The 27,421-nt window shown below is 41.9% G+C and overlaps 2 protein-coding genes across 3 annotated transcripts in view; one reads left to right on the top strand and one right to left on the bottom strand.

Annotated features, from left to right (window-relative positions):
- The first annotated feature begins 2,140 nt into the window (after positions 1-2,140).
- PRKCD (protein kinase C delta) overlaps positions 2,141-27,421 on the top strand; it is a 70,839-nt gene continuing 45,558 nt past the window's right edge. Inside the window, exon 1 of one of the 2 annotated variants that reach the window (XM_086755338.1) lies at positions 2,141-2,246. The gene's annotated coding sequence lies outside the window, so the exon portion shown is untranslated. Of the gene's footprint in view, positions 2,247-2,310; positions 2,434-27,421 lie in introns of those variants that run through there. The other variant, XM_086755337.1, reaches the window with a different exon arrangement.
- LOC147599493 (uncharacterized) lies at positions 20,666-21,969 on the bottom strand. The gene is given in 4 exon segments (XM_086755853.1): positions 20,666-20,853; positions 20,856-21,436; positions 21,438-21,561; positions 21,564-21,969. Coding segments are annotated over 4 exon segments (1,299 nt in total).

Genomic DNA, 27,421 nt, shown 5'->3' with positions numbered 1-27,421 from the left:
ATATCTAAAATCTTATTTCAGAAAAAAAATTGATCACAGACAATAATGCTCATGTCCCTGTGCCCCTGTCCCCTCTCCATATCTATGTTTTTGTGATTGACCTTTTATTTTCCAACAGTCACCCTCTAATCTCAATGAAATCCATCATGCCTTACCATTTACGTAGAAGCTGACGGAGAGCACTGCTAAAGGCTGCTCAAAAATAACTTATTTTTGTCCCCTTCTCAACTCCACTGCCTGTAAAAAGTGTTAAAGCCTTCTGAGCTGCATTAGAATCTGTTCTGGTGAAAGACAATCTCCAACTGTAAGAGCATTACCATGCATTTTGCACTGAGTTTTAAAAGCAAAGTTTACAGAAAATAATCAGTCCGCAAGAAGGTCTCAGTACCAGGAAACACCTCAAGTTTCTAAAGACACATTTCTTTCTTTCCTGTGAATCAAATTTTTACATCCTTACTCAGTCCTAGTTCAACGTGAATCGCTTGACTGACTGAAAAAGGCTTAAAATGCAAAACTCTTGGCCTTGCAAAATTTTCACAGTCCAAATGAGAAAAGAGTATTTGTTTCAGAAAGTCTTGGACTAAAGTGATGCTCTAAATAATCAAAATGCAACAGCAGTTAACAAATGGTTTGCTGCAATGTTACATCGTAAGGTCACAAACCAAAATGGACTCTCTCTGACCACTTACACTCCATTAAATAGCCAAAGAGCATCAAATTAAATGAAATGCATTTTAAAGCACTTTCTGTTTTGCCAGACTTCGCTGGAAGTATTGAAATGAGGAAAACTGCTTGGCCACAGTTAGCTTCTGCTTTTTCCCCTCTGATTCAAACTAGTTTTAGTTTTACTTTTACAACACAATATTAATGCGTTGTAAATATTAATTTATATGCTCATGCATATAAAGTTCCTCAGATTTCAGCATTACAGTAATCTACATAATTTTAAATGCAGGTCTGCTGATGGTAATTTTGTTCTAAAATGTTACTTCAAATTAAACTCTCCATATATAAATAACTATTGTCAGGGCTGATTTATATACATATTATAGCCTTTCAGATTTGATGTCAGACAGAACTTCCACATTACCTTACAAATACAATGTGAAATGATCTGGAAAGAAGCTGGACACCAAACAGGTGGAATTTGACTTTTTAGAGATGACTGCAGCCATCTAACAGCTGGGTCACAGCCCTCAGCAACGGTCCGACACCCTCAGCTGCACACCGCGGCCTGGCACCTGCCTGGAGAAACACCCACAGCTGTCATAGCAGCACCAGAAAACACAGGGAGTTTCATCACTGTTTTCAGCTACGGCAGAATGAGATCATTTAAGATGAAAACAAGAGAGAAATTACACCTGACCTATATGTGTTAAAAACTATGACAAAGGTCTGCTTTGGATTCCTTTGGCCGTGTTTTCTCTGGTTCTTACACTTCGCACATTCCTGCGCTGCAACTCATCCCCAAAACATCTCATTTTTACATCAAGAATTGCAGCACCAAAGGCTTCAAGAAAAACCAAGCCCCATTACTCAGAGCAGAAGCAAAAACAGGGGAAAAGGCCTGGCCGGGACCCTGAAAGCCCTACCAAGGCCTTTAACTTCAGGCAAGGGCATGTCTACAGTCAAGTCACTGAGGTGATGGCAGTGCTGACAGAGCTGCAGCCTACCCAGCTTTGGCCCCATTATTAAAACAAAATCCATGGCTTTTAAACCACTGAAAAACGCTTTAGGTAAAAGCCTGGAAGAGAAAGGGCAGCTAAGGGGTGAGGAAACCCGAGTGGGGCAGGGGAACGCTCCCAGTACTCGCTGGCCAAGCTCCCGCTCCTCAAACCCAGATGACTTTTGCATCTCAGCGACCAGTAAACCAAAAAAAGAAAACCAAAAAACCCTAAAAAAAAAAAAAAAAACCCAAACAACCCAAACCAAACCATTTCCTCGTCTAAAAAGCAGCCCAGCGCCCGCAGCACCAACACGGCCCCGGCCGCGGCCTCCCCGCCTCGGCGCCACGCCAGGGAGCGGTGGGGCCCTGCAGCCGGCCGGCCGGCCCCCCCGGGCTGAGCCAGGCGTTTCCACACGCGGCGGGCTCCGGTCAGAGATGGGGGAGAGGCGAAAAAAAAGGGAAGGGAAGGGGCCGCGCCGAGGGGGCCGAAGGATGCTGGGCCGCCGACCGCCGCCTCCCTCGGCACCTCCGGGGCGAGGCGGGGCCGGCGGCGCGGGGGCGGGCGCGGCGGCAGCCGCAGGTGAGCGCGGGGCCTGCAGCTGCGCCCCGTGGGCGGAGCGCGGGGCGGGGAGCGCCGGGCTAAGGCCGCGGCGGCGGCGGCGGAGACCCACTCGCTGAGTTTCTCTCTCACTCGTTTCTTCGTTCTCGGGACAGCGCCCGAAACTTGGCGGCTGCTGCGGCCCCTCGACGGCTCCCCGGAGAAGTGGGTGAGTGCTGGTACCTGTCCCCGGCGTGGGGGCTTCCTCCGCTCGGCAGTTCCTGCCCCGCCTGGCGCGGGGTGAATGAGGAAGCGATACGGGCTCCGGCTCCCTCCGGCCCAGCCGGCTGCCGTGGGGCTCCCGGCGGCAAGAGCTCCGGCAGGGCGGGCGGGACGGGCGGTGCCCGCCGAAGGGGCTGCCTCCGGCCCCGGGGCGCTGGCTGTTGCGGGGTTTCCTTCCTAGGTGCGCCTCCATGTTGGGCTGAGCGCCCCGGGGCGGTGGGCTGTGGCGGGAGCCCCAGGGCCCGGCCCGGCCGCCGACTTTGTCTACCGAAACCTCCGCGTCGGCGAGCTCGGGGGTGCTTCGAGGCGTCGGGAAAACGCGACCTTGAACGGGGGAGCTCTGTCCGCCTCCGGGGGGACGGGCACGGCGGGAGGGAGAGGATTGTGCCCCGTGTGAGGGGGCAGCGGGACCCCTGTGGTCCGTGGCAGAAAAGTGGAGTTTCCTCGTAGCAGAAATGCCAAGTTTTGATAATAACAACTTCCCCCCCCCGCCCCCCACCTAGTCGCGTTGATACTCTGTTTCTGTCTCCTTCTTGGCAGTGAGTTTGAAGCAGATAAAATGCAAGGTCTTGTCCACGGTCAGGTTTCTAGCTGAACGGCGACAGACAATAAGGAAAGAAGGACCAGGAATGCCTGTTGCTTTTGTGTACACGCCAGGCGTGCGGCTCTTAAAATGCACTTTTCAGTTCATCACTAGAGAATTCCCCGTTTGCATTAGGGTATGAAATATTAAAATAATTGAATTATGGCGTTCTGTGGTTACATCTGACATCTCTTTACGCGTGGGCTCTCGCTGTTGTGCCACTTCGCTTCTGGATTATTCAAGTAGCGCAGAGCAGAGTGTTAATCTGGACCTAGGATCTCTTGCCAGAGATTTATGCGTAAGGATGATGTTGCCCCATGTCCCATCTTGACCGTTGGGAACTGTCTGATGACAGAACTGAATCTGCAGAGAAGACAGGTGTGGGATAATTGGTTCTCATGCTAGATCTTTTCCTAGTTTTAGAGGCTCGTTTAAAGCCTGGCTTAAAACATTTAGCATCTCTACAAATAGTCTTTGTTAAGATCTTGGATGCCCTTGTGTATTTAGGTTCTTTTAAATCTTATTTGGGCCTTGGCCTCATACAGTCATTAGTCTATTAACGGTGTAATAAGCCAGCAAATCAACTCTTTGGCTTTCCCTCTATCAAATAATGCCGTGCAGCGCTGTACTGATCAAATAGGAAGCTATAACCAATATAGCTTTCTGAACAAGAGACTATGAAGTGCTGCTTAAGTGGTTAAGCAATAATTCATAAACATCTTTTTACAAAGTGTATATGCAGCATTTCTTGTTTATTTCAGTTCCTGAAAATGGCTATATTAAAAAATTAGATATTTGACTTTGAACTGATAGATTTTAGTCACCTTAGGACACTACTATGGGAACCTGCGAATACTAAGAAGCAAACATAAGGCTGCAAAACATACATTCAGATTTTATTATTTTTTTTTAAAGTTTCTCACCCTCACCTTGGGTTTCGTGGTAAAATGAGAGTCTGTGCTTTAGTTAAAGAAATTATTCAATGCTGACATTTCCAATTTCCATGATCCATGTAGTTTTATTTGAAGTTAACTCTTTGTAGAATTGAGTATAGCAAACTTCTAAGGAAGTGTAATTATCAGAATGAAGTACATAGCTTTTGAAACTTTGACAATTTAAAAACTGAAACACACAACAAGATATTTCACTAGGCATTGCTTGTATGGTGTTTTGTAATGCTAAACATGAAAAAAAATTTAGAGGTAGCTTAAAAGAATTAAGAGCTAGCAATACTTTGACATTTTTATCCTACATCTCATAATTCAGATTTAAGTATGAAGGAATTGCTGCCACTCAGTGGCTGATACGAAAGTATAGAAAACTATACCCTGTTACACAGCGATGGTGTGTGTGTGTGGGGGGGTAATGAGTACGTAGGTAATTCTATTTGGTGGATGTGTCCGAGATAATTGATTAAAGATACTCGTATTGTTCTGACCAGATAAGAGCTTATTCTCAAACTTTTTTCCATTTTGTATTTCATTATCTATAACCCATCTTTTCATTAGGCATAATTATACAGTAGGGTCATAATTTTCTGATTGAATGGAATAGTGAAATAGCATTATATAATAAATCTGGCTTTTTGACCACACAGCATAGTTGAAAAGGTACTCTGTAAAGAAGGTATTATTTTTAGTCTGGGAACCATTTCTAAACTAGAAAAATTGTGAGATTTTGTAGCTACTTTTGTTAAAGAGAAATCTTTAGAAGAATCTTTTAAAGATAACTTAGCTATTTGATCCTAGATAGATCAAGGAAATAACATTAAAGCCAGGACAGAGGACATCTTTTAGTTAAATAACTGATTTCCTGGGAAAGCCATAGAAGCTTTCAGGCCTCTAGCCTATTTTGATGTCTAAAAACCATAGTCATTACAATTAAAGTTCATGTCCAATGGAGTACTTCAGGGCCTAATAGTTTAAATTAACCATCCTGGTTTCTGTTTGAAGGACTTTGCTGTTGCCCTTGCTCTGTGCAGAGGAGCATGTCCTCTGCCCCATGGATCCGTTGCCCATCCAGAGCTGGAGCTTGGCTCTGGTTGCTGCTCCCAAAAAGAGAAGCCACTTCATCACCTCACACCCTGCGGGACTGTAGCACGCGAGAGTGTCTCAAAGTTCACTTCAGTCCAGCTAACCCCGATTGAAGCTGCAGCGGCACAAGGCTCTGCGTGGGCTGCACAGTGTAAATACCTCACAGGTGTTAGCGCTGAGGTATGTGCCTGCGTTGGGTTCGCTGGTGCAGGTATTTCAGTTCCCTAAGGCTAACTCAGGTGTGCCTTTTCGTGCTGCAGTCTGAGATGTGTTATGTGTCTATGGTCCACTGTCCACATCATTATGTTTGTGAAGTAGAGACTTAACCTGCTGGAAAAAGAAAGGAAGGAGAAAATACTAGGCTTGGGAATTGAGATGTTTGTTGCAGGTTAGTCAGAGCTGAATGTGAAAGATGACAAGTCGGGATTTACCCGTGGAGTCTGGGGGCTGGCTGACTTCAGTAGGAACCACATTCCTCTGTTAATCATCCACTACTGAGAAAGGTAATGCGATTTTTTTTTTTTTTTTTTTTTTTCCTTACTCTGGAATTATCCTTGCATGAAATGCAGCTTCTCCATCCTGGTTATCAGGTTCTGGCCAAAAGTCACGTAAAAAGCACCAAAGCAGTTCGTGTTCCAGTAGGTTTTTTAACTGTTTTCCTTGCTCCAGGATGACAAAACTTGTCATCTTTCTCTGAATCTTCTTATAACTGCATAATCTGAGTGCAGAATTCTGTTCTGTGGAGCAAAAGGACAACGAGCAGGGATAGGGAAAGGGAGAAAACTATACATGCCCATTTAGAGCTATTTGGGTAGCACATTAAAAGTAATTATTCCACATCTGCTTGATTGTGTTTTGCAAAGATGCAATTAACAGAGATGAGCCTGGAGAGCTCTTTAGAGCCTTGGTAAAATAATGATGAAATGGCCTGTGTTACAGTTCTCAAAGGCAGTCGTTTTCTACCTGTATAAGAGTTTTTGGGTTGCTTGTTTGTGTCTTAAAGAGGTGTCACCTCTCTAAGCCAGAGCTACCCTGCTAGTTAGTGAGAGTGAAGTTGGGATAGTTCCTAGGAGACTGGTTAATAGGTCAGGGTATCGTTGCACAAGGCAATGTACGTGTCTGTAGGAAAGAGACCCTGCTAAAATAAGCTCTTCCAAAGGTAAGGGTGCTCCCCTTTTCTGACAAGGTGCATGTGGGATGAAGTCCTTTCCACCTCACTGGGCTCAGAGGAGTTGTCTTGAATTAGTGTCCTGTTTCTCATCTCCTGGATGGCTGAAAACCTCTAAAATGGGATGTAAGTTTGTGCAGGAGTGGTTTTGATTTGCTTTATGTTTAGTCTTTTGCATTCTCATAAATGATTTAAGTATTTGTAGACTTGGTTTAATCCTGGCTACCTGCTATAAATACAGCTTGTCTTGAAACATATGCAGTAAATCTAAACTTCAGCCCCAGCTTTGTTCCCCACCCCTGAGCTATGAAGTCATGCGTGCTACTGATTTGGAGATGAAAGCCTAGACCTGTGTTGGTTTAGCCTAGTTGCTTGTTGTGTGACAACTTTGGAATGACGAGATGACAAAGAGAGAAAATTGCATGTTTTTTTAGCACTCAAGTGTCAAGTTACTTTCTGAGTCTTTGAAAATCTTTTTCTTTCCATCAACACCTATTTATTAGAGATCTGATAAATTCTTTGTGTGTTTGATTCTTTATCATATTCTCTGGTTTCTTGAGGAAGTGCAGTTTAAGTTTTGCCATGGTGGTTCTGCCTAAGGAACTCATGAAAACTGTTTAGTCAGTACTTTGTTCGTCAACGTACCGATGATAGCTAATTTACTTCAGTGCATTAAATGTATCAATATTCTACATTAGGCATCGATTAAGAGAAGAAGTATTTTTGGTTTTGATACCAGGTTTGTCTTTCTAGTAGTAAAGCTGATTTTTTTTTAACTTCTAGCAGGTGCTGCCAGGATTTTTCATTTTGATAACGAACTCTGTTCCTTTTATAGATTAAAAAAATAGGATCTGAAACCCTCAGTCATACAAGTGTCTCTGCATGTAGAGGAGTAAATTGGATTATAGATGCTTTCAGTATTGATAGATAATATTTTTTTTAAGAAACTTTTCTTTAATAGCCTGGTTCTTGCACTCACTGAGCAGTGATGATGACATTTCTTCACATCCAGTGTGCTGGTCCGCTAATGCTGTGTTCATGCTGAGCTGTGAATTGCTCAACAAGAGTTCAGCTGTTTCCTTATGTGTCTGTTGGCTGATTGACTACGGGCTTCACTGAACTCAAATATTCTTGCTAATGACTTGGGGATGCTGGTTGCCAAATATCCAAAGCAGATCTCTCTGTCAGGAAATTGTGCGAGCACTCTCATATTACATCTGCTTGTGTTCCTCGATAACTGACAGGAGCTGACATGATTTCTGGTTGACAAGTTTATCTAAGAAGCAGCATCCCAGGGGTGAGAGCTTCTTAATATGGACCTAAATTCTTCCAGGTAATTTATGAGCTAAAATGCATCCAGCTTTGCTTTGATCTGAATGCAGGCAGCCATCAGCACTTGAACATGTCTTCTCTCATTCTCTCAGCTAAAAAGGAGACTTCAGCATCTGCACTTGCGTTGTTTGTTCAAACCTAGCACAAGGGTTAGGGGAGGACAGATGAAACCAGGGGTCAGTAGATAGCAATTATGTCCTGCCTAGAAAAAATCCTGTCCAGGAACTGGAGAGCATGATGATACAGTTGGAAGCAGTACTACAGCTTTGGCAAGTATCTTGGCCCTGACCCTGCCCTGTGAAAGAAGCATCTCGAGTTGTGCAAGTCCAGTGAAGTTGTTCCACCATGGGACTCCACATCTTTACAATAGCAGAAAAGAAATTTTGAGAGGGGATATTGCCAGATATTTTTCCCTGGTAGATTTCTTTTTTCTACAAGCCTTTTTGAAGGAACTTGTGATTTGGACCAAAAGATTTATAGGTCTATCTATTAATCCTCACGAGGCTTGTATTAGGTTCTTAAGCCTTTTTTCCATTCCTCCAGTTTCCTTAGACCTTACAGTGAGGGGGATCTGCAATCAATTTGTACCTCTCAGCTCATCCATAATTGCAGAGTAGCTGTTCTGTTGGCAAAACTTGCTTCATCGCATATACACTTGAGAATATCTTAAATATCGAAGGTTCTCTGGAATGTAATTTTTCCCATTTATTTGGTCTCATTTTAATAGTGGTTGGATTTTTTTCTCTGGTTAGTCAGGGCCTGTCTGATTCAGGTTTGCTTGCCCAATGGTCTGAGCTGTGATTGCTGACTTCCCTGGCTGAGCTGTCACAGCCTCAGTGCAAGTTCACCAGAATTGCATGTCTGCAGGACAGTCTGTTCCAGTTAAGGGTGAGTTTTGTTGCATTTGTGCAATGTGCTGTTGCACTGCTATCATTGCATCTGATACACGTGCTTCTGCATGCAAATAACTCATATTGCTACCCTAGGTAAGCACTTCTGGTTTAAGTATATGTTTGTTCTACCTAAAGTTAGAACAAGTTTCATCTGAAGTGGATGATGATGCTCTATTGCAGCATGTACTGTGTGTGTTTGTTTGTTTTGTTTTTGTTTTGTTGTTTTTTTTGTTTAGCAAGCCTTTCCACATTGCTCTGTTACTTAAAAGACTGAGTTACTAGATCTGCACCAGCAGCTTCCTGTACCACAGACACTCCATGTGTCCAGTGAAGGGAATGTGGGGGCTGCTGAGGAGGGAAAGCTGGAATGCCGGAGCTGCCATTTAGGCAAGGAAGTTGATGGGTTACTATTGTAAGGCAAGGGCAAGTGGGAGAGGGAGCAGCAATGTGGGTGTAGAGGGAGACCTGGAGCGCAGCAGGAGCAGCTCAGCGCAGAGTGATGAGAGGTGCCGCGCTGTGCGATGCTACTCATCCTTGTTGCTGGCAGTGCTGCCAGCCCTGTGACTGTCACTTCATCCTCACAAGCTCCAGCTCCTTTCCAAAACTTTTGCAATAGAACCCAAACACCCACTGCCCCGGGCAGGGAGAGGAAGTGGAGCACTGGCTTGTTGCTGTATTCTGTTTTCCGTTTTGGTGTAATTTGTAAGCTTGCTTATTTCTAGCAGTGCTGCTGAGATTTTTGAGGCAATCCCAGAAACGTGATCTGTCAGATGTGTTTTCTGACCTATGTAGGGTATCGCAATTTGGAATTAATGTTGCTTTCCTTTTCCAGTGGGTGGCAGTTGAGGCAAAGAGAAATGTTTATTTGCTTGGAAGTTTATATAAATATGCATTTAAGGAATGGGAAGAGAAGCCGAAACAGGCCAACACTTTTATTGTCTCTCCTTATGTTGAGTTCTTTTATTTTTTTTTTGTCTCCTGTCTGGAGAAAAGGACAAATCGAAGGACCTCTTGTGACCAAAATCTGCTTTTAGTTTCAGTCTCCTCTACTTTTCGTGTGGGGTTCTGTTGCTTGTTTAGTTATTCTCTTACTCGTTAATTGCTGTGAGCCCAATCTTTCCATCACTGGAGCTTTGTATTGTGTAAGCCTAATTTCAAAACGTCGAAGCAGGGAGCTGCTAACTTCTTGCAACAATGTGTTCAGCTTCTCAGATCTGTGTTTTGATTCTTAAATGTGACATGTAGTAGCATTCCTTTCTCTTTTTAAAAAGCAAATCTTGGCAAAAAATATTCAATACTGATTCTTAGAAATTTAATATGCCATAATATCTATTTTCTTGAAGGACCAAATTTTGACAGAAAAGTACTTTTATGCACGCTTTTGTATGGATTTAGTGTATATCTTATTCACAGCTGAGTTTCAAACATGTATTATTAAAATAGCATACCAGATTCAAAATACTGTTTAACTGACGTGAATACATAATTATAAGTAAAACATAAAACATTAAAACATAAAACATAAGTAAAACATAAATGAAGTCTATATTTATGGGAATATAAATATATATTTTAATATATTACTGTGTTTCTAAATGGAGTACAGATTAAGTTAAATCTATTTATAAAAATCATAAGAAGTATGTATATCAGTGCTGAAACTGAAAGTCAGGTTGAGAATTGTTCCTGGATCATGGAGCATAATTTGACATACTTTAAGAAGAACTAAATTTCAGGTTTTTATTTCCTAGCTGTTAGAACAGTGATACGGCTTTTCCGGTGCTTTACATTGTGGGTAAATACTTAATGCTCATCAAAAGCTGGAGGAGTCTTATATTTTTATGACTTTTTTTTTTCCTAGGGATGGACTGGCAGTTCATCTTCTATAATATGTGATTATAGCTAATGTACCAATTAATCCTCATCCTCTCCTTGAAGAAAATGAGGTTTTATATAGGTATTTAATGTAGCTAGGCCAAAATGTATTTAGTAAATTGGATAACATTATTATAAATGCATTTCAGCAGCTTTGCCATGTTCAAATGGAGTCAGCTTGTCATAGCTAAGCCTTCTCTAAGCGTGTGTGTTCCACTTTAAGTCTGTTCTTACGCTGATGGGGTTAAATACAGAAGCTTATGCGAACACAATCATTCTAAGCATTTATAAACTGATTTGCCGCTTACATGGACACAAGTTCTGCTGCTGCTGCAATTAGAGCACAGTTCCACTTGATTGATAGGTGAGACTTATAAAATGATTTAGGACTCTAAATGGAAAAATATCCAAGAAGAAACCTTTCTTTCTGTTCTGGCCACATGAAATAAATGATGAGAAATTAACTAGCAGAGAAGCAAGAAGTTGAGCTTTGGTTGATAACAAAACTGATTTTACTTTACTTTATCAGCAGTACGCTTTGGCTGTAATAACCTAAAATGGAAATCTTTTTCTAAGCTAAAAATACTGTGGAAGCCATGACATACCATGTACTCAGTTTTGTCAAAGGGACACAGTCAAACAGAAAATGACTCGTTTGTTTGCGTTTTTGTTTTTTTTTTTTTTTATTACAAGACTTTATAATAACATCAGTGATGACTGTAATGTAAGTCAATCGGGGGCGGGGGGAATTATTTTCAGTTCATTAAGTTTAACTGTCAGTTACCAGGTTGTTGTTTGCTGGAAAAAAATTGCTATGCACCTTTATAGATGGTGAGGAAGAGGCTTTAGATTCTTTTAAAACATTTTGACACACGCATACATGTGTAATGCTGGTATGCTTGAATTCTTGAGGGTTTTTTACTTTCTTGAAGACTTCATGCCATTGACAAATCTTATTCTGGGGGCTATGGAAGGATTTTTGTGTTATTTCTAGTCTAGATGGAAAAATTATCTACTTGTATTATGGTTTTGATCTTTTTTTTTTCACCATAAATCTGATTTTCTTACTACTTCTACTTGGTGCTGCTTTCTAGTGAGTAAGCTGATCCTTATACTAAAAAAAAAAGGTAGTGAATCTCAACAGAGGGATGTTTTCTTTGTTTGCTTTAAACAAACCATGAGTTACACAGCTCTGTTTTGAATTAACAGCTCTCCAAGCTAGGCAGTACACTTAACACTTTTTGGACGCTGTGGTGAGAGAGAAGTATGAGCATTCAAATACTTCAAAGGGAAGGCAGTCATATCTAGCATTTTATCTTCCTAAAAGCACAAAAAAGGATGCCACATTCATGTAACTGAAAATGTTTGCTATAGGCAAAGTGTCCCAGGTAGATTGAGATGGAAGAATGTAGACTTGTTCTGCATTTAGTTTTGCTTTAGTTACTAAGAGCACCCTGCTGACTAATAAGTAAGAGTTAAAGGCAACTTAAAAACATGCCTATTTGTGTTTCTGTGCTGTTATTCCTGTGGTCCTTTTGGTGTTGTAGTGGATGAGGCTGCAGTAAGTGAATGAAGAGTGTACTTTCGATCTTCTCGTCAAGGTCTTACTTTTGGAAATACGCTTAACACCTCTACAAAATTGCTTAACCATTTAATCTTCCAGAGTAATTTGTTAGGAAAATTGCAAAGCTACAAAGAAGATCTACTTTGCAGTACATTGGTTTCTATACTTTGTAAGTCTTTTAAAGCCTGTGCATAAATACTGTAGCACAGCTCTGCCTACCATCTGTGCTCTGTGCATGAAGCGATGGAGGGAAACGGGGCCGGGGGAATGATTGGAGCTGGATGTGGGACTCTGGAGAGATGTGACAGCAAGAGTGCTTTTGTACCGGATAGCAGAATTGTTCTGTTTCTGCTTGACTCTTAATGTGTTGTGTAATTTGGGGAAATAGCTTGCTTGTTGCTTGCCCAGAAGAACAGGGATAATGCATGATGTTTTCTTCAGTTGTTTGCTTATTTTTCCTATTACAATAGCCTGAGTGTGGCTGCCTGGTTGGGGGACCCCACTGTGGGCTGTCATCTTACATGCTTTTCCATCAGCCCTGTCTCATGCAGGGCAAGCACTGAGCCGTCTGGCTGGATTACTTCCCTTAGCTCTCATCTGGCATTGTAGGACTGACCATGCGTGTTCAGCCATGTGTGCTGCAGAGCAACACCCGCTTCTAGCCTTGCGCAGCCTGGGCCCTCCTCTGGTGGAAACTGGAGAAATTTCCCTGTAACTGATGGTGTACAATACTGCATCAAGGCTGGAACAAAGATGAGGTAAATGTTTCTGACAGTATCTCAGGGAAAAGTAAATAGTCTTGAGACTTCGTGAGTTTTCTAGTGTGTTCTTTGGGACTTTGATGTATTCTGAAGTTTCTGAGAGATTTTTTTTTTCTTCCTTGAAGCTAGATTTTACATGAAGAATTCACATATTTTGTGCCCATGCAGGTGTGGTAATAAGATGGGGAGAAAATGAGCAGAGTAACTGAGAGGGTTTGTCATCTCAGGAAAAAAAGAAGCTGGAAAAGCTTTTTTTTTGGTTCATTTCATCTTTCCATAGATTCCAGTTAGACTCTGGCTTCAGTATGGCTTGGAGCCATGTTCTGATGCTGACTGCTTCTCTCTGAGAGCAATTGTAGAAAACTGGAATAGCAACATCATAGCATCCTCGTGTTTACCTGAGATCATGGTTGACTGAGCTTGCAAATCTTTACACTCAACTAAACAGAATTTCTCTTTCTGAATCTTCTGGAGGCTTCATCTGATAAACTGCAAGACAGGCATATTCTGGTTATCAGTGAGCAGAACTCTCCAGTTGGAGAGGGAACATGCTAACAGGGAAGGTGGAAGCTATGAGGAGTCCCTGTTGCGTGTTTGGTGCAGCTGCAAGTTGGAGTCACAAGCTGTAGATCAAAGAATGGGAGATGTAAGCCTGTCTTCTCAATCTCTGAGTGTTTACGTGCAGTGCAATGACTTCAGCTGTTGCAGCATTTTTACTTAAACTTTTCTCAATATTCCCATGCTATATAGACTTGGCATCTTGTAACTTGTGTTCAGCTTGAGTTGGATAGCTGGAGGTGGAGGTGGTTGGCTAAAGAACCTTTGCACTATGTGTCCATTGGTTGCATCTCCCCACAGACTCAATCAGTACAATTGCTTTTTTGCTTTGCAAATGTATAGTGCCATGTAACACCAGATGTATATGACATTCATAAATAACCTGTGGTGAAAGTGCTTGTTCTTACAGCTGAGAGATAATAACAGATACAAGTAATAATGTCCCTAGCAAGCAACATATTAAGTGGGATTGCTTCTGTTCCTTTAATGTGGATCCTGGAATCCAGAGGCTGGTTGGCTCTGACTGTACATTTGAGAAATGTGTTTCTAAGCTGGATCCCAAATAATTTATGTGTTGAAGTTGTCCAAGTTCTGAGTTGACCTTTTGGAGCACAGCAGTAGTGCTTTGGGCAGGTTCTATGACTCTATGCTGCTAAATACTGAAGGAAAAAAAAGTAAGCTTTGTCTTTGAAACAGTTTTTAAGAAGTCTGATTGTGTGTTCCAACTGTGCAAATCAAAACATTGCATTCTTTATAGGTCAGTAAAGGGCTGAACCAGTAGCTGCGGTGTGGCTGGCAGGTTGCTTAAGGGATCCCGCAGCAGCACGAGGGGCTTGCAGCTGCACTGGTCAGAGATGTCAGGGGCCTGAGAGGGGATCGCAGATGAACTTCATCCTGTTAGTTACATCCAGTCCTAACAGTGCTAGAAGTAACCTAGCAGGGAAAGCAAAATGCTGTTTTTCTTCATAGCCCAACCAAACACCAGAGACCTCCGTTCTTCGCTCTGCCTACAGCATTTTCGTACTGCAAAGACAACCAAGTTTATCTGGTGCTGTTAGACTTTGGTTTGCCTACGCGTACTCAAATACTGTATATTTCATCATATCAGGAATTAGATAGTGACTTGAGTTACTTGGGCTCACCAGACTTTGAACAATATTTCAGTAAAAACAAACTTAAAGCAGTTAAACCAGTTTTTCTGTTGCTATAGATGTGCTCACAAATATCTCAGTATCATTGTAATTTAGGTGGTATAGTAGCACCGTCACTGGCATAGAAATAAGTAAACTCTCACATTCCTACTTCATGCTGCAAGCCTGTGTTTCAAGAATGAAATTTCCCTGTCTCTGCCCAGACCACTGACTTGATTTAAATGCTAATGAGGCATAATTTTTTCCTTCTGCTACAGTTATTTTAAAAACCAAACCAAACAAACCTTTTGTTAAAGTGTGAAAATAGCAAACCATAATTTTTATATTGCTTGAAGCAAGAGCGAAATTAATTTGAGACCTCAAATTCTGTACTTTAAAACAGATTTTCACATGACATTCTGGTGACATCAGTCTTAATAGGGCTTATTTCACAGAATTGTTTCAAACTCATATTTCGCTTCTTCACTTTGTACTCCTGTGCTCCACTTTCTTATCCTGTGCCTTTTATTTCTGTGCTTTGCGGAAAAGCCAACGGCAGTTCAATACTTTTGTCTTTAAAAGATGTTTTGTAGAAAGGTCTGCAGTAAAACCTTTTAAATTACAAAACTCCAGAAAGCTTTGCTTTTCTGTTGCCCAGTTCACACTCTTCCTTGACCTTTGATTTCTGTGATACATAGGATACGTAAGTAGCAAACAGGCAAAAACAGGTTTTAAAAAACTTTACTGTGTTACACTGAGTCTTTTATTCCTTCCAGAAATTGGCAACTCACTTGTGCTCCTAGGAAACTTAACATTTCCACAGAGAGCCCATTATCGGGACGAATACTCGGTTCCATTGGTAGTACTAGCAGGAGCAGCGTACTGCAATTTAATAAATTTCTGAGATCAGTCATTAAGTCATCTTTCTGCATCTTTAATTTGTTATATGGAAACCGCTGGCTTTATAGGTACCCTAATTTTGGAGAAACCCCAAGTTGGTGCTCTCTGGGAATGTGTACAACTTTAGCTTATTCAGAAACGGATTAGAAAACTCCAGAGAAAAAAATGTGATGTAAAATGTATTTTGCACAAAATCAAGTTTCTTGGCCATCCTAAATGAATGAGAATGTTTGGGTTTCTTCCCACTTTTTCTCTTCTGAACAAAATCCATTGTGCTATTGTCACGTCCTATGCAGTTTGCAATCAGATGTTTCCAAGACCTGTCACAACAATTAGTTTGCTTGTCTGAATCTCTTCAAAGGAGCAACTTAAAAGACTTTTCTTTTAATTGCCGAAGTTTAATTAACCTTCCTGGTGGGTGTTTGTTCAGTAGCTAGCAGTACAGGAGGCAGTACAGTGAGCTGTCATTCAGAAGTTGCTTGTAGCGGGAGGTTTTTCCCTTTCCAAATGCTCTGTGGAGTCAACAGAGCTGTGGGTGTCGGTGTATAATTCAGCGCCACTGTACTGTGATCAAACAATTCTGCAAGTGTGTATGGTTCTTTACTTGGAGTCTGTCACAGTTTGCACTTGTTTTATTTAGTTAAATACTGTAAAAGAACTGATATGGCATTAGTGTGACCTGTAAGGGTACACAAATAATACAAATGTATTCCTATCAAACCCCACCTTTGGAAATGTATTAGGGTATAGAAGTTTTGGTTCTCTCACAGTAGCTGTTTTGTCCTTCTCAGTTAGATTTTTGCTGTGTTTGAAAGGGTCTTTGCACTCTTTGGTTTTTCTTGCCATTGCATACAGGGCTGAGATTTTCCTGTTCAGAGAGAGATTGGCTAGGCTCACCATGCTTTTTCTACTAAAGCTCATAGGGCAGAGTGTCGTCTTGGAAAAGGTAATGGATTGGGGTTTATTCAGCTGGTATATTTTGGACCTTTACCATGTTTTAATTTCTCTCGCTCACAGAAAAAGTCTAAAATGGCAACCATGTAATCTTTTTTAGATTACAAAGCCTTTGTTATGGCTCCAGAGTTTGATAGCTTGAACTTTACTATATACTTTGATCTACACTTTTTGTTTTAGTTTAGTTTTTTTATTTTCCCCAGTGCCTGTGGAAACATTCAAAGTCCTGATTATTCTCAGGGGCTAATGCAACTTTTTATGGAATTAAATTGAAAAAGGTCTGAGATCAATGCAAACATGCACATGCTTTACCTCATTTTGTGAAGATGTATTTATTGCTAAGTCCTGACTTTTCTCTATGAAGGCATAACTTTAATAATTTTGCTTTCTGCCTCTGAGCTGACTCTGTTAACAAGGAAAAGATTTCTGATGATGCTTTGTATGAAACATAACGGCTCCTCTTTTGTCTGCCCTCCAACTTGTTTTCTGTTGTTCACATTCTAGTTATTGTCCCAGTTCAGGATATTTCAGTGTGATAAAGTTATAGCAGTTGTGAGAAGCTTGTGCCTCCTTGTCAAGATGTCCATGTCCCATTTCAAACAATTGTTCTTGACTTCAGTATGAGCACTCGAGAATGAGGATCATGCAGTTCAGTTTGATTACTGCTCCATTTACAGTGTGGAAAGCTTGTCTTTTTTGGCTCTGCCCAGTTTATCTGGAAAAGCAGGAAAAATTTTCAAGCTACGATGCTCATTTAGATGGATTCTTCTCTGTTTCGCCCAGTTGTCAACTATTATTTCCTGGCAGGTGCAGGCGCTGCGCCGGCTCCCTGAAGAACTTGCTCACTGTGACTTAGTTTTGCCATAGCCCGGGTCTTAAAAGTTGTAGGCTGTCTAAAGGAAAGCTCGTATGTCTGGGAAGATACTGCTGAAGAAAAATCAGAAAAAGGGTAAACAGTGAGTCTACAAATTTTCTTTTGTTCTTTGTTATTTGAGTTATATCGATAGAGTTAATTTAGTGGTTAGGCAGTACTAGAAACAGGTAGGAATCGTAGCTTGCTACACTGGGCTTCCTGAGAAGGACAAATGTTGTGATTTGTTGGGTTGGCACATTACTCACCTACTACCTTGTGTATTGAAGGAAAAATATCCCAGATACTCTTCTGATGATGTGACTGTTTCTGTCTTGCCTAAGTGCAGTTAGATGCGGCCTATATCCAAGAGCTTTAGAAGACAGAGTTAAATCCTTGCCAAGTATGAAAGACAGGTGTGACGGGTGAGTGCACTTCGCAGGGAAACTATTTCATTTATTATGCAGCTATTTGAAGTGGCAAGCTTCCAGATTTTCACTTAAAAGGAAGATAATTGCTGAACAAGGTCGCTGGGAAGAAGGAATACAGTGGGACAGAAACTGTCCTTCTGTCCTTTGGTAAATGAGTCCTTTTATTTCATGACACGCTGGAAGGACCCGCTGGGCCAAAATCATGCCAGTTCCAACACTGTATGTCCCTTACATCTCCCATAACCTGCCAGAAGAATGAGCTTATAGAATGTTGGAAGATGCCCAAATGATGATTAATATGCAAAATACAACTGGGACGGTCTGTAGTTATGTGGTAGTTTCCTTGAATATGTAAAGACTGGAGGAAGGTGGAGGTTTTTTGTTGTTGCTTTACTTCTGTAGGAAATCTATCCTATTTTTGATTTTTTTTTGTTTGTTTGCTTAAACTGCTCTGAAGATAGTGTCAGTAACTTTCTTGTCCTTTGTACTGTGTTTGTGATTAGAGTAACTCGGTGTTTCTCAGAGAATTTTCAGTGTCACTGAGAGCTGGAAGTATCCTCATTTTAAAGGAGGGAAATTGTGATAGGAAAAGTAGAAGATTATAATCTATTTAAGATGCTAATCTCGTATTTTGTTTTTAACGATACCTGTGTCTCCAAAGTACATTCCAGGTGATTTCCCATGTCTTGATAAAGAACTGAAATTTTGGGGATGAAACTTAAAAACTCCCCGGTCTCTTTGAGGCAGAAAACCTGCCAAGTCTGTGGAATTTCGATGTGGTGATTAAAATTAGACATAGTTGTAAGTAACTGAAAACAAATCTACTAATTGGAGATGTTAAGCAAGTTCAATGGAGTTTGCTAGCAGTCATGCCTGTATTGCATGTCGGAGGCCGTGATTGCTATTTTGAATGAATCATTTGGGTAACAGAGGTTGCAACTTAATTTGTAATTGTGTACAGAAGTGCACAGAACATGGGAACCACCTATTAGCTACTTCTGCATTATAATATTTTTAGTGTCTCATCATTCAAAAATGTATTTCCAAAGGAAGAGGAGCAATCTGAAAGAAATTTGTGCTTATATAGGTTAAACTGCATATATTCAGATGGAATTCATCTTTTTGATGCCATACTGAAATATTTATGTGATATTCAAATAATGCATGTGTAGTAGACACAATTGAGCGTCAGTTAGCTTCCAGAAAAGTTGCTCAGTGTTTTTTCAGAAGGCACCATCCTCCAGCTTCCTGGCAAAAGAGGAACTACGGTTTGGAAATGAGCCAGTGATCCATCTAATGAAATTCCATAGCTCAAATAATGGTCAGCACCCAGTAGAAAATTTAAAAATACTGTAAATATCTGGCTTGCTGCTTTTATTTTTTTGTTCCTTCTGAAACAAAATAAAGGAGGAAAAAAAAATGCCTTGACTAATGTCTTGAAATTGAGCTTTTCTAGAAGAAAAAGATCAGCTGAAAGTAAGCTTGTCCGTGCAGAATTCTTGCATGAGTAGCAGACTACAAATGTAACAAGTGACTGTACCTCTGTTCGTGATATACCTGACATCCTCTGCAAAATCCTCAGTGTTACTGAGTTTTACTCTAGCCGTTTCCCACCCAGAAATGTGCTTTCATTGCCAGAGCATTGTGACACATCAAAACACACTGGGCTCTGAAAAATCTAAACTTGCCCTTGCCTCAGCAAATGGCAGGGTCCTCTGTGGGAGTACTGTGAACCTTTGAATTCAAACTTTTCTTTTAAAAATCCAGTTCTAAAGGTTGCATATAAAATGTGTTCAGCATAAAGGCAGGGTCAACTAAGTTACTTAAATCAGCTTCAAGCTCCAGAAGTGTCAAGTCTTTGTAGGCTTCCCTTACCAGAGCAAGATTCATTCCAATAGGGGTGGGCTGCAAATCTTGAATCAATTCATGACTAGGTCATATCAATTGATAGGTAATGACAGGAGCTGTATAATTAAAATCACATCCTGTGAGACTAACAAATTACAGATGCAATATTTGAATGGCTACTCATGTCCACTATTAGGTCATCAACTTGTACAGAATCACAGAGTCCTCAAGCAAACACATCCCATATCCTTGTAAATTACAACAATTACAATGGTTTCTAGGGCTTCACTGGGGTGTATCTCAAAGTGATTAACACTTTTTTCCGTATCCAGACAAATATCCAGCGCTTTTATGGTATTACCTTCACAAGTAAATCCCTGCCTGTGCTGGTCTCACACAGCACAGGCCTCGACATCAATAGTTTGCCATTTCTTCCTATTTTTCATAGCCCATACCCTATGTTCTACAGTTCCATGGTGATTTAATCCTAATGCAACAATCAGATTTGTTATACATCAAGGCTTTAGATATAGTTAGTACAAAGGCTGTGGCTGTGTTGCTAGTAGGGTCAAAGGTAAAATTAACTCAGTACCACCACGACTGGAATTTCCTTTCAAATTCAGTTGCATTATCCCAGATTACCTTTTGGATTTCTCTTTGGCAGGATTCTGTCCTTCCCTTCCCTGATGATTGCAGCTGCTATTGATTGTATCCATAATTGGGCCTGGATACAACCGAGTGTTTGAAACATTAGTTTGAACTGGGTTTAATGCATCTACAATTAATTCATTATAACAATTTTTACAATAAAATGTGGTCCTTTATCTGAGGAGATTGTTGCAGGAATCCCAAATCTCGGTACAATTTCTTCTAGTAATGCTTTAGTTACCTCTCTAGCTTTATTGGTTCAGCAAGGGAATGCTTCTGGCCAGCCTGAAAAGGCATCCGTTAGGACCAATAGATATCAGCACCCCCCTTTTCTTGGGAGTTCTGAGAAATCAATTTGCCATTACTGCTCTGGATAGTTTCCTTTCCCTATTTGTCCAAGTTGGGATTTAGGGCTTGTCTTAGGATTATTCTGCAAACATATTTCACACTGTGTCACTTGTTTAACAGTAGTGTAGAGGTTCCGGGCAGCTGTACGCTGATTCAAGTATTTATACAATGCTTCAGCTCCCCAATGGGATTTTCTGTGTTCTGCCATAACTACGGCCCACAATAATGCGGATGGAATTATTATTCTGCCTCGCGGGGTCTTTACCCACCTACCCTTCTCCATTTCTCCACCTAAATCTTCAATTAATTTTCGATCCTCTTTGAAATACTGGGGTTCACAATCAATTTGTATTTTACCATCTGGGACCAAAGACTGCCCCTCCAATTCGCCCCTCTCAGCCACTCTTTTGGCTTCCGATCCATAGCGTTATCCAATTCCTGAGTGGTATTTCCTTTCTGATGAGCCTTGCAATGCATGATAGCCACTTTTCGGGTAGCTGCACTGCTTCCAGGAGCCTAAGAATTTCTTCAGCATGTTTTATATGTTTCCCTTGCGTGGATAGGAGTCCCCTTTCTTTGCATATCACCCCATGGGCATGGACTACCCCAAAAGTGTACTTGGAGACCATCCAGACATTAATCTTGTCTTTAGCTAGTTCCAATGCTTGGGTTAAAGCTATTATTTCTGCCTTTTGTGCCGAGGTATTTGGGGCAAGGGCTGCAGATTCTATTACCTGATCCATAGTGGTTACCGCATGCCCTGCTTTGTGGATGCCTTGTCGAACAAAGCTGCTTCCATCTGTGTACCAAGAGTCTGGAGTATCTTCCAGCGGCTCCTCTTTCAGGTCTGGTCGGCTGGAATAGACTGCTTCAATCATTTCCAGGTAGTCGTGCAATAGTGGTTCTCCTGTGGTTCCGCTGAGGAAAGGTGCTGGGTTGACAATGTTAGTAACCGCTATTTCCACATCATCCTGTTCCACCAGAATGGCCTGGTATTTAAGGAAATGTGGTTGTGAGAGCCAGTGCCCCCCTTTTATCTCTAATACTGTGGATACAGTATGAGATATCAACAGTCATCTTTTGGCCTAATGCCAATTTACGTGCTTCTTGGATATTTCACACCAATGCTGCTATCGCCCTTAGGCAGCTAGGCAAACCTTTACTCACTTCATCAAGTTGTTTGGAGAAGTACGCCACTCCCTTCTATATGGCCCCAAGTTTTGGGCTAGGATTCCCAGGGCTATTCCCTGCTTCTCGTGAGAGGACAGCCAGAATGGCTTAGTAGTATCTGGTAACCCCAAGGCAGGGGCATCCGTTACTTTCCTTTCCGGTTGCTGGAACGCTTTTTCTGCCTCTCCATTCCAGGTGAGGTCCTTTGGATTAGATTTCAACAGTTCATAGAGTGGCCTTACCAAGAGTCCATAGTTATATATCCATAGGCGAGCTGCCTGTGGTCGAGGAGTCTGACAGATGGCCTCCTTTCTTGCTGTTCCTAGGGTCCTTTGGCCAGCAGTTATCTCATATCCGAGGTAAGTCAGCCGCCGCTGAGCCACTTGTCCTTTCTGTGGAGGGACTCCGTAGCCATTAAGTCCAAGGAAATTTAGCATGCTGACTGTCTATATTATACATAGTTCTTTTGTCTCAGTGGCTATCAATAGGTCATCTACATACTGTAATATTATTCCATTTCCATGTGGTCGCTCCCACTGTTCCAAGTCTCTGGCTAATTGGTTTCTGAAAAGAGTGGGGCTATTCTTAAACCCCTGTGGTAACACAGTCCACGTTAATTGTATCCTTCTTCCAGAATCAGGGTTTTCCCATTCAAATGCAGAAACCAACTGGCTCTCTGGGCTCAAGGGTAGGCAAAAGAAGGCATCTTCCAGGTCCAGTACGGTAAACCAGGCCAATTCCAGTGCCAATTTAGTTAATAATGTGTATGGGTTTGCTACGACAGGATACAGATCTTCAACGATTTTATTAATAGCTCTGAGATCTTGTACTATTCTGTAACTACTATCTGACCTTTTGACTGGTAGAATCTGACTCACACTCTGTGTACAGCCCATGTTTGAAAAACCAGCTGATTATTGGTCAGATTCCTTCCCTGTCCTCTGTCCTGGAGGGATATTGCCTGATTCTTGCAGGCCACGCCCCTGGTTTGAGTCTGACTACTACTGAGGAAACGTTTTTTGCTTTTCCTGGTATTTCTGACGCCTATACCCCCAGATATACTTGGCTTTGGACTTCCTTAGGTACTCCTGAGCTAACAGGAGTATCTATGTCTATGAGGGCCAGACTCAAAAGTTCAATTACCTGGTCATGTCCCACTCAGAGTTCCACTTTTCCTTTTTCAAATTTTATTTCCACCTTTAGTTGTTCCAATAGGTCTCGCCCTAATAGGGGTTTTGGTGAGTTAGGCATATATAAGAATTTGTGTATTCCAAATTGTTTTCCCAATTTAAATTTAAAAGGTTTCAAAAGGTACACCTTCTCACTTTGGCCAGTAGCTCCCCTTACCATTACAAACTCATCATCCATAGCCATCCACATTAAAGCTTGGTTTGAAACCTGGTGTGGTGGTTTAGCCCAAATTACCACAGAGTTTCTCGCTGCCCCCCCCTGCTCCCCAGCGGGATGGGGGAGAGAACTGGGAAGGAAGGGGGTTGATATGAAGACAAGAAGATAATTTACTAAAATAACAAAGGAAAACTACAATAATAACAGAATATAAGGATATTAAAGTACAAAATGTGAACAATATATGTCTTCTCACTACCCGATGTCTCAATGACTGATACAGCCTCTCTCGAGCAGCAATCATGGAAACAAAAGCAAGCAGCAAGCAAAGGAGCAAAAGGGAGCCCGCAAGGGAGTGGGAATGACGCCGGCAAACGAGGGAGAAAGATGGATGCCAGGAAGGCAGATAGCTGCCTTGGCCAGTCCCCACTTATATACTGAGCATGACGTTTATGGCATGGAATGCTCTTTTTGGCCAGTCTGGGTCAATTGTTCTGTCTGTCTTTCTCCCAGCTTCCCGCATCTGCAAATTAGCGAGACTTGGAAAGCTGGATAGTGTCCTTGGTCTCATTCACAACAACTGGAATCTTCAGGATGTTTTATCAACATTCTTCACACACGAAATCCAAAACACACCAGCTACTGAGAGGAAAATTAACTCTATCCCTGCCCAAACCAGGACACCCGGTATAAACTAGAAATTCTATATTCCGTTGTTGTTTCCCTAGCTTCAATGTAACCAGTGGATCTGCTAGGGTGGATTCCCCAGGTCCCTGTCAATCTTTTTTGATGTGGGCCTGTATTCTTTCATTCCCTTTTCTCTTTGGACATTCACTTTTCTGATGTCCCCTTTGTTTACACCACGCACACTGGTCCCTTTCCAAAGGTCTCCTGGGTCTCACACCTCTAGATTTCTTACTCTCTTGTAATGCCGCTACCAGCATCTGTTTATCCTTCCTCCAATCCTCCTCTTCTCTGTTGCTAAACACTCTCCAAGCTTCATCTAACAGTCTCCAAATTTCTGCTCCTGTTAGTCTTAATTTCTGCAACTTCCTCTGAATATCACTTGCTGACTGTCCTATAAATAGAGACACTAACTGCTGTATTCCTATTTCTGACCCTGGGTCCAGAGAAGTGTGTCGCCTCCCTCTGGCCGCACCCCTCCCTGAGGGGCACCTGCACCACTATCTGTTCTTTCTTACATCGGGTGCAAGAGGATACTGGACTATATGGAGGGGCTTCCGAATCAGAACCTTCATTTCCTCCTTGTTGTGCTCCTCCCGGTGGTTTATAATGCTCCGGCAGGTCTCCCATCCCAGGACCCCTTATTTTCCCCAACTTTGTACATCTCTGCCCTACGCTGCGTGCCGAGCAACACCTCTTTCCTTTTCTTCTCCCAAGCCATCAATCTTGGGTCCTGTGGGGGTGCTAATCCACAGTCCGTTTGATATTCGGGATGATTTCGGAGGGTGAAAAAAACATGTCTGCATATGAGACCTCATCCCATTTCCCTTCTTTCCTCAAAAACGACATCAATTGCAACAAGGTATTATAGTTCAATGTTCCGTTAAAGGGCCATTTCTTATCATCTAATTTATGTTAGGCCACCATTAATTGCAATACTTTAATAACGTCTTTTTGTTTACACTTCCCCCTGTGGCTCTCCTATCTCCTTTCAGTGAGCTAAAATGCAGCCCAGAGGGCTCCTTTTCACTACTCCACCGCTTTCTTTGCCTCCCATAACAGACGCTCTGCTTATTCTTCAGCCAAAGAATACAACCTGATTAAACTGACAACAGTAATACCTTCTCCAAGGCCAAAGATGCCAGGGCATACTCGCCCCACAGCTAATACACCTCACCTCAAGACAATTGTCGAGATGAAATTCCTGTCTCCCGTTAAAAGAAATAACGTATTTGTGACACTTCAAACACTTAGTGTGAACAAACAAGCAACAGCGGACAGGCACTTGTCTGTGCTCCACACCAAATAAACCCGGCACTGCTCTGCTCTACACTTCCTCCCATATGCCACTGGCATTCTTACTGATTCCTTACACCTTTTAAGTTCCCACCAAATACCTGCTTAAGCTGGCCTAAACGCTCAATGCTGTCCCAGTCAGACCAGTTCCCTTGACATTCACCACACCAAAAATAAAATTGTCCCCAAACCATACCTCAGCATTTTGTTTACAACCAAAGCATTCAAAAATATACATTGGGTTGCATGAAAAATCCTTATGCACGTGTACAGGACAATAAGGGGTTAACAATTGGTTTGACTAACACAGTCTCAAAGTCTATCATACGCTTCGTCCATCTCTGGCCGCTCTCCTTGCAGAGAATACGGAACTGCGGATCAGGACTCCACACTCGCTCACCCAAACGCTCACACAGCTTACTTCAGACAGCAACATAAAATATTAACAATAAAATAAAACGCTTATACCACAACCCATGGTACAGGACACGTAAAACTTCTTAAATAGACAGCCTATAATGACTATCATAAATCAATTACAGCTGCAATGATCTAAATTCCAATTCCCATGGGTTGCAACAGACAAACGATAGCTATCCCACACAGGGCTCCCACTATTCCAGTGAGAAGCACTCAATTCACTACAAGGACCCGCGTACTGCCCTTACGGATTCCCGGAAAGTGCCCCCCGGTCTGGACTGCATAGGGGTGAGCAACAGCTCCTTTCCCTCGTGTAGGACGTCTCCTCATGACTTACAGGTATCCCCTCTCCAACATACCTGGTCCGCAGATGATGGTCCTTGTCTGCTCCCGCAGTGATCGGGCGAGGGAGGGAGTTCTTCCGAGGAAGGTTCGGGACGCGCCAAAGATGTCCCTCTCTCCGCCGGTCCTGCGGTCCAGTAGAGAGGGTCCCATCTGGGTCACCAAATTGACGCGTGGATCAAACTCTACAACTCAGAAAGAGTTATAAAGCAGGCATGTTTATTCAGCACCGGGTGCATGAGGGATCGCTCCTCCAAAAGCACACGCACCGACAGCACATTTTACCAGAAATTTATACAGTGGAGGTATACGCACAATACAGCCATACATATGCATAAGTGAGGCAGGGTTATTAAAAAAACACTTGCGTTAGCATTTCAGTTCTGTCTCTGGTGGTCGTTTACTTCTTCAGGGGTCTTATTTTCCTCTAGATGAACTTCAGTCATTCACCCATGCTCTCCTTTCGCTTGGGGATTTCAGCAGTTTCCCGACTTCTGACCGAATTTGTGGTGGAACTAACATTCTGTCCTTTGCTAGACATATTAGTCCTTGATGAACACCAGTTTCTTGACACATACCAGTCCCTGATAAGCTTAAGTGAGTTTCAAGGCAAACAGGATTGTTAGGCATTGTCTAGCACACAGTTAGTCTCCTAAATCAAGCAATATTTAGCAGATCGTTAATTCCCTGTATCATCTTAAGATTGAAACGCTTGTACGTGAGTGGTTTGTTCCCTTAAATTTGGTGGAGTGCTTGATTCCCAACTTGTAACACAACTTTGTTTTGTTTTGGTTTTGTATTTTTTTTTTCCCCCAGACTACTTAATTCCTAGGTCGTGGAACTAGGAATTATCGGGTAAAAAAAAACAGTACCATATCAGGCCACTCATAGTGGTGTTACTCCTTGTTCTTCACTGTGTTTTTTAAATAAACTGTATCTTCCCATGTACTCCCATAGCCTCTCTGAGCAGCAGTATTTATGTCTGTAAGCTATGCCAAAAGGAGTGGTTGAACCACTCCAGAAGCAATAGGAGCTAACCGAGGTGAGAGGAAAATAATTCTTTTAAATATTCTTAATTAAAGCTTGTCACTTGAAAAGGATAAGCAGACTGAAATTTCTGATAATCCAGAACTCTGTGTCTACAATCTGCCCGTTTGCTGGAGATGGAAAAATCTTACATGTGCTGTCCATATCCCAAAATCCAGGTCATCAAGGTCTGTCCCTTGGATGAATAAGATGTAGGTGAAAGCTAGCAACAAAAATAATAATTGCAAAGTTCTCCATCTTTCTCTCCAACAGTTACTTTCCCCTACCCGCCTCCTGCTAGATACAGTTGTCATGGCGTTTTCTAAACTGTCTGAACGCTTTTGACTTTCAAACTGTTTGAGTCATTTGTTACGCATCAACATCTCCTCTTCTCTTTGCTCTGTGGGTTGGCTGTTGCTGACTTATCTCTGTGCACCATGTGGTCTAAAATATTTATTTCACCTACTGGATGCCAATGAGGAAACAATATTGAGTTCTTAAGGAGCTCTGGTTTTTAGTATGTTCATTGTTAAGTCATCTTAAGTCATATTTTGCATTATGTATGCTGTTAGCCCTGAGTGTAACATTTGAGCATCTCCTCTTAGATGCTTAAACATTATTTATGGAGTGTTTGTGGACTTACGGGCAGAGTGTCTGGGAATGTTTGGTCCGTTCCCATAGAGCTGAGCTGTATTTTGACAGCTGGTCAATGCCACAAAGCCTCCAGTTGTTACTGCTCTCTAGATGTATTTCTCTACCAGTTAGATGACTTGT

The sequence above is a fragment of the Chlamydotis macqueenii genome, chromosome 10 (assembly GCF_036417535.1).
Source record: "Chlamydotis macqueenii isolate bChlMac1 chromosome 10, bChlMac1.mat, whole genome shotgun sequence".
NCBI classification, from domain to species: domain Eukaryota; kingdom Metazoa; phylum Chordata; class Aves; order Otidiformes; family Otididae; genus Chlamydotis; species Chlamydotis macqueenii.
Note: the sequence above shows the minus strand (reverse complement) of the source record. Positions and strands in the feature narration are given on the sequence as shown.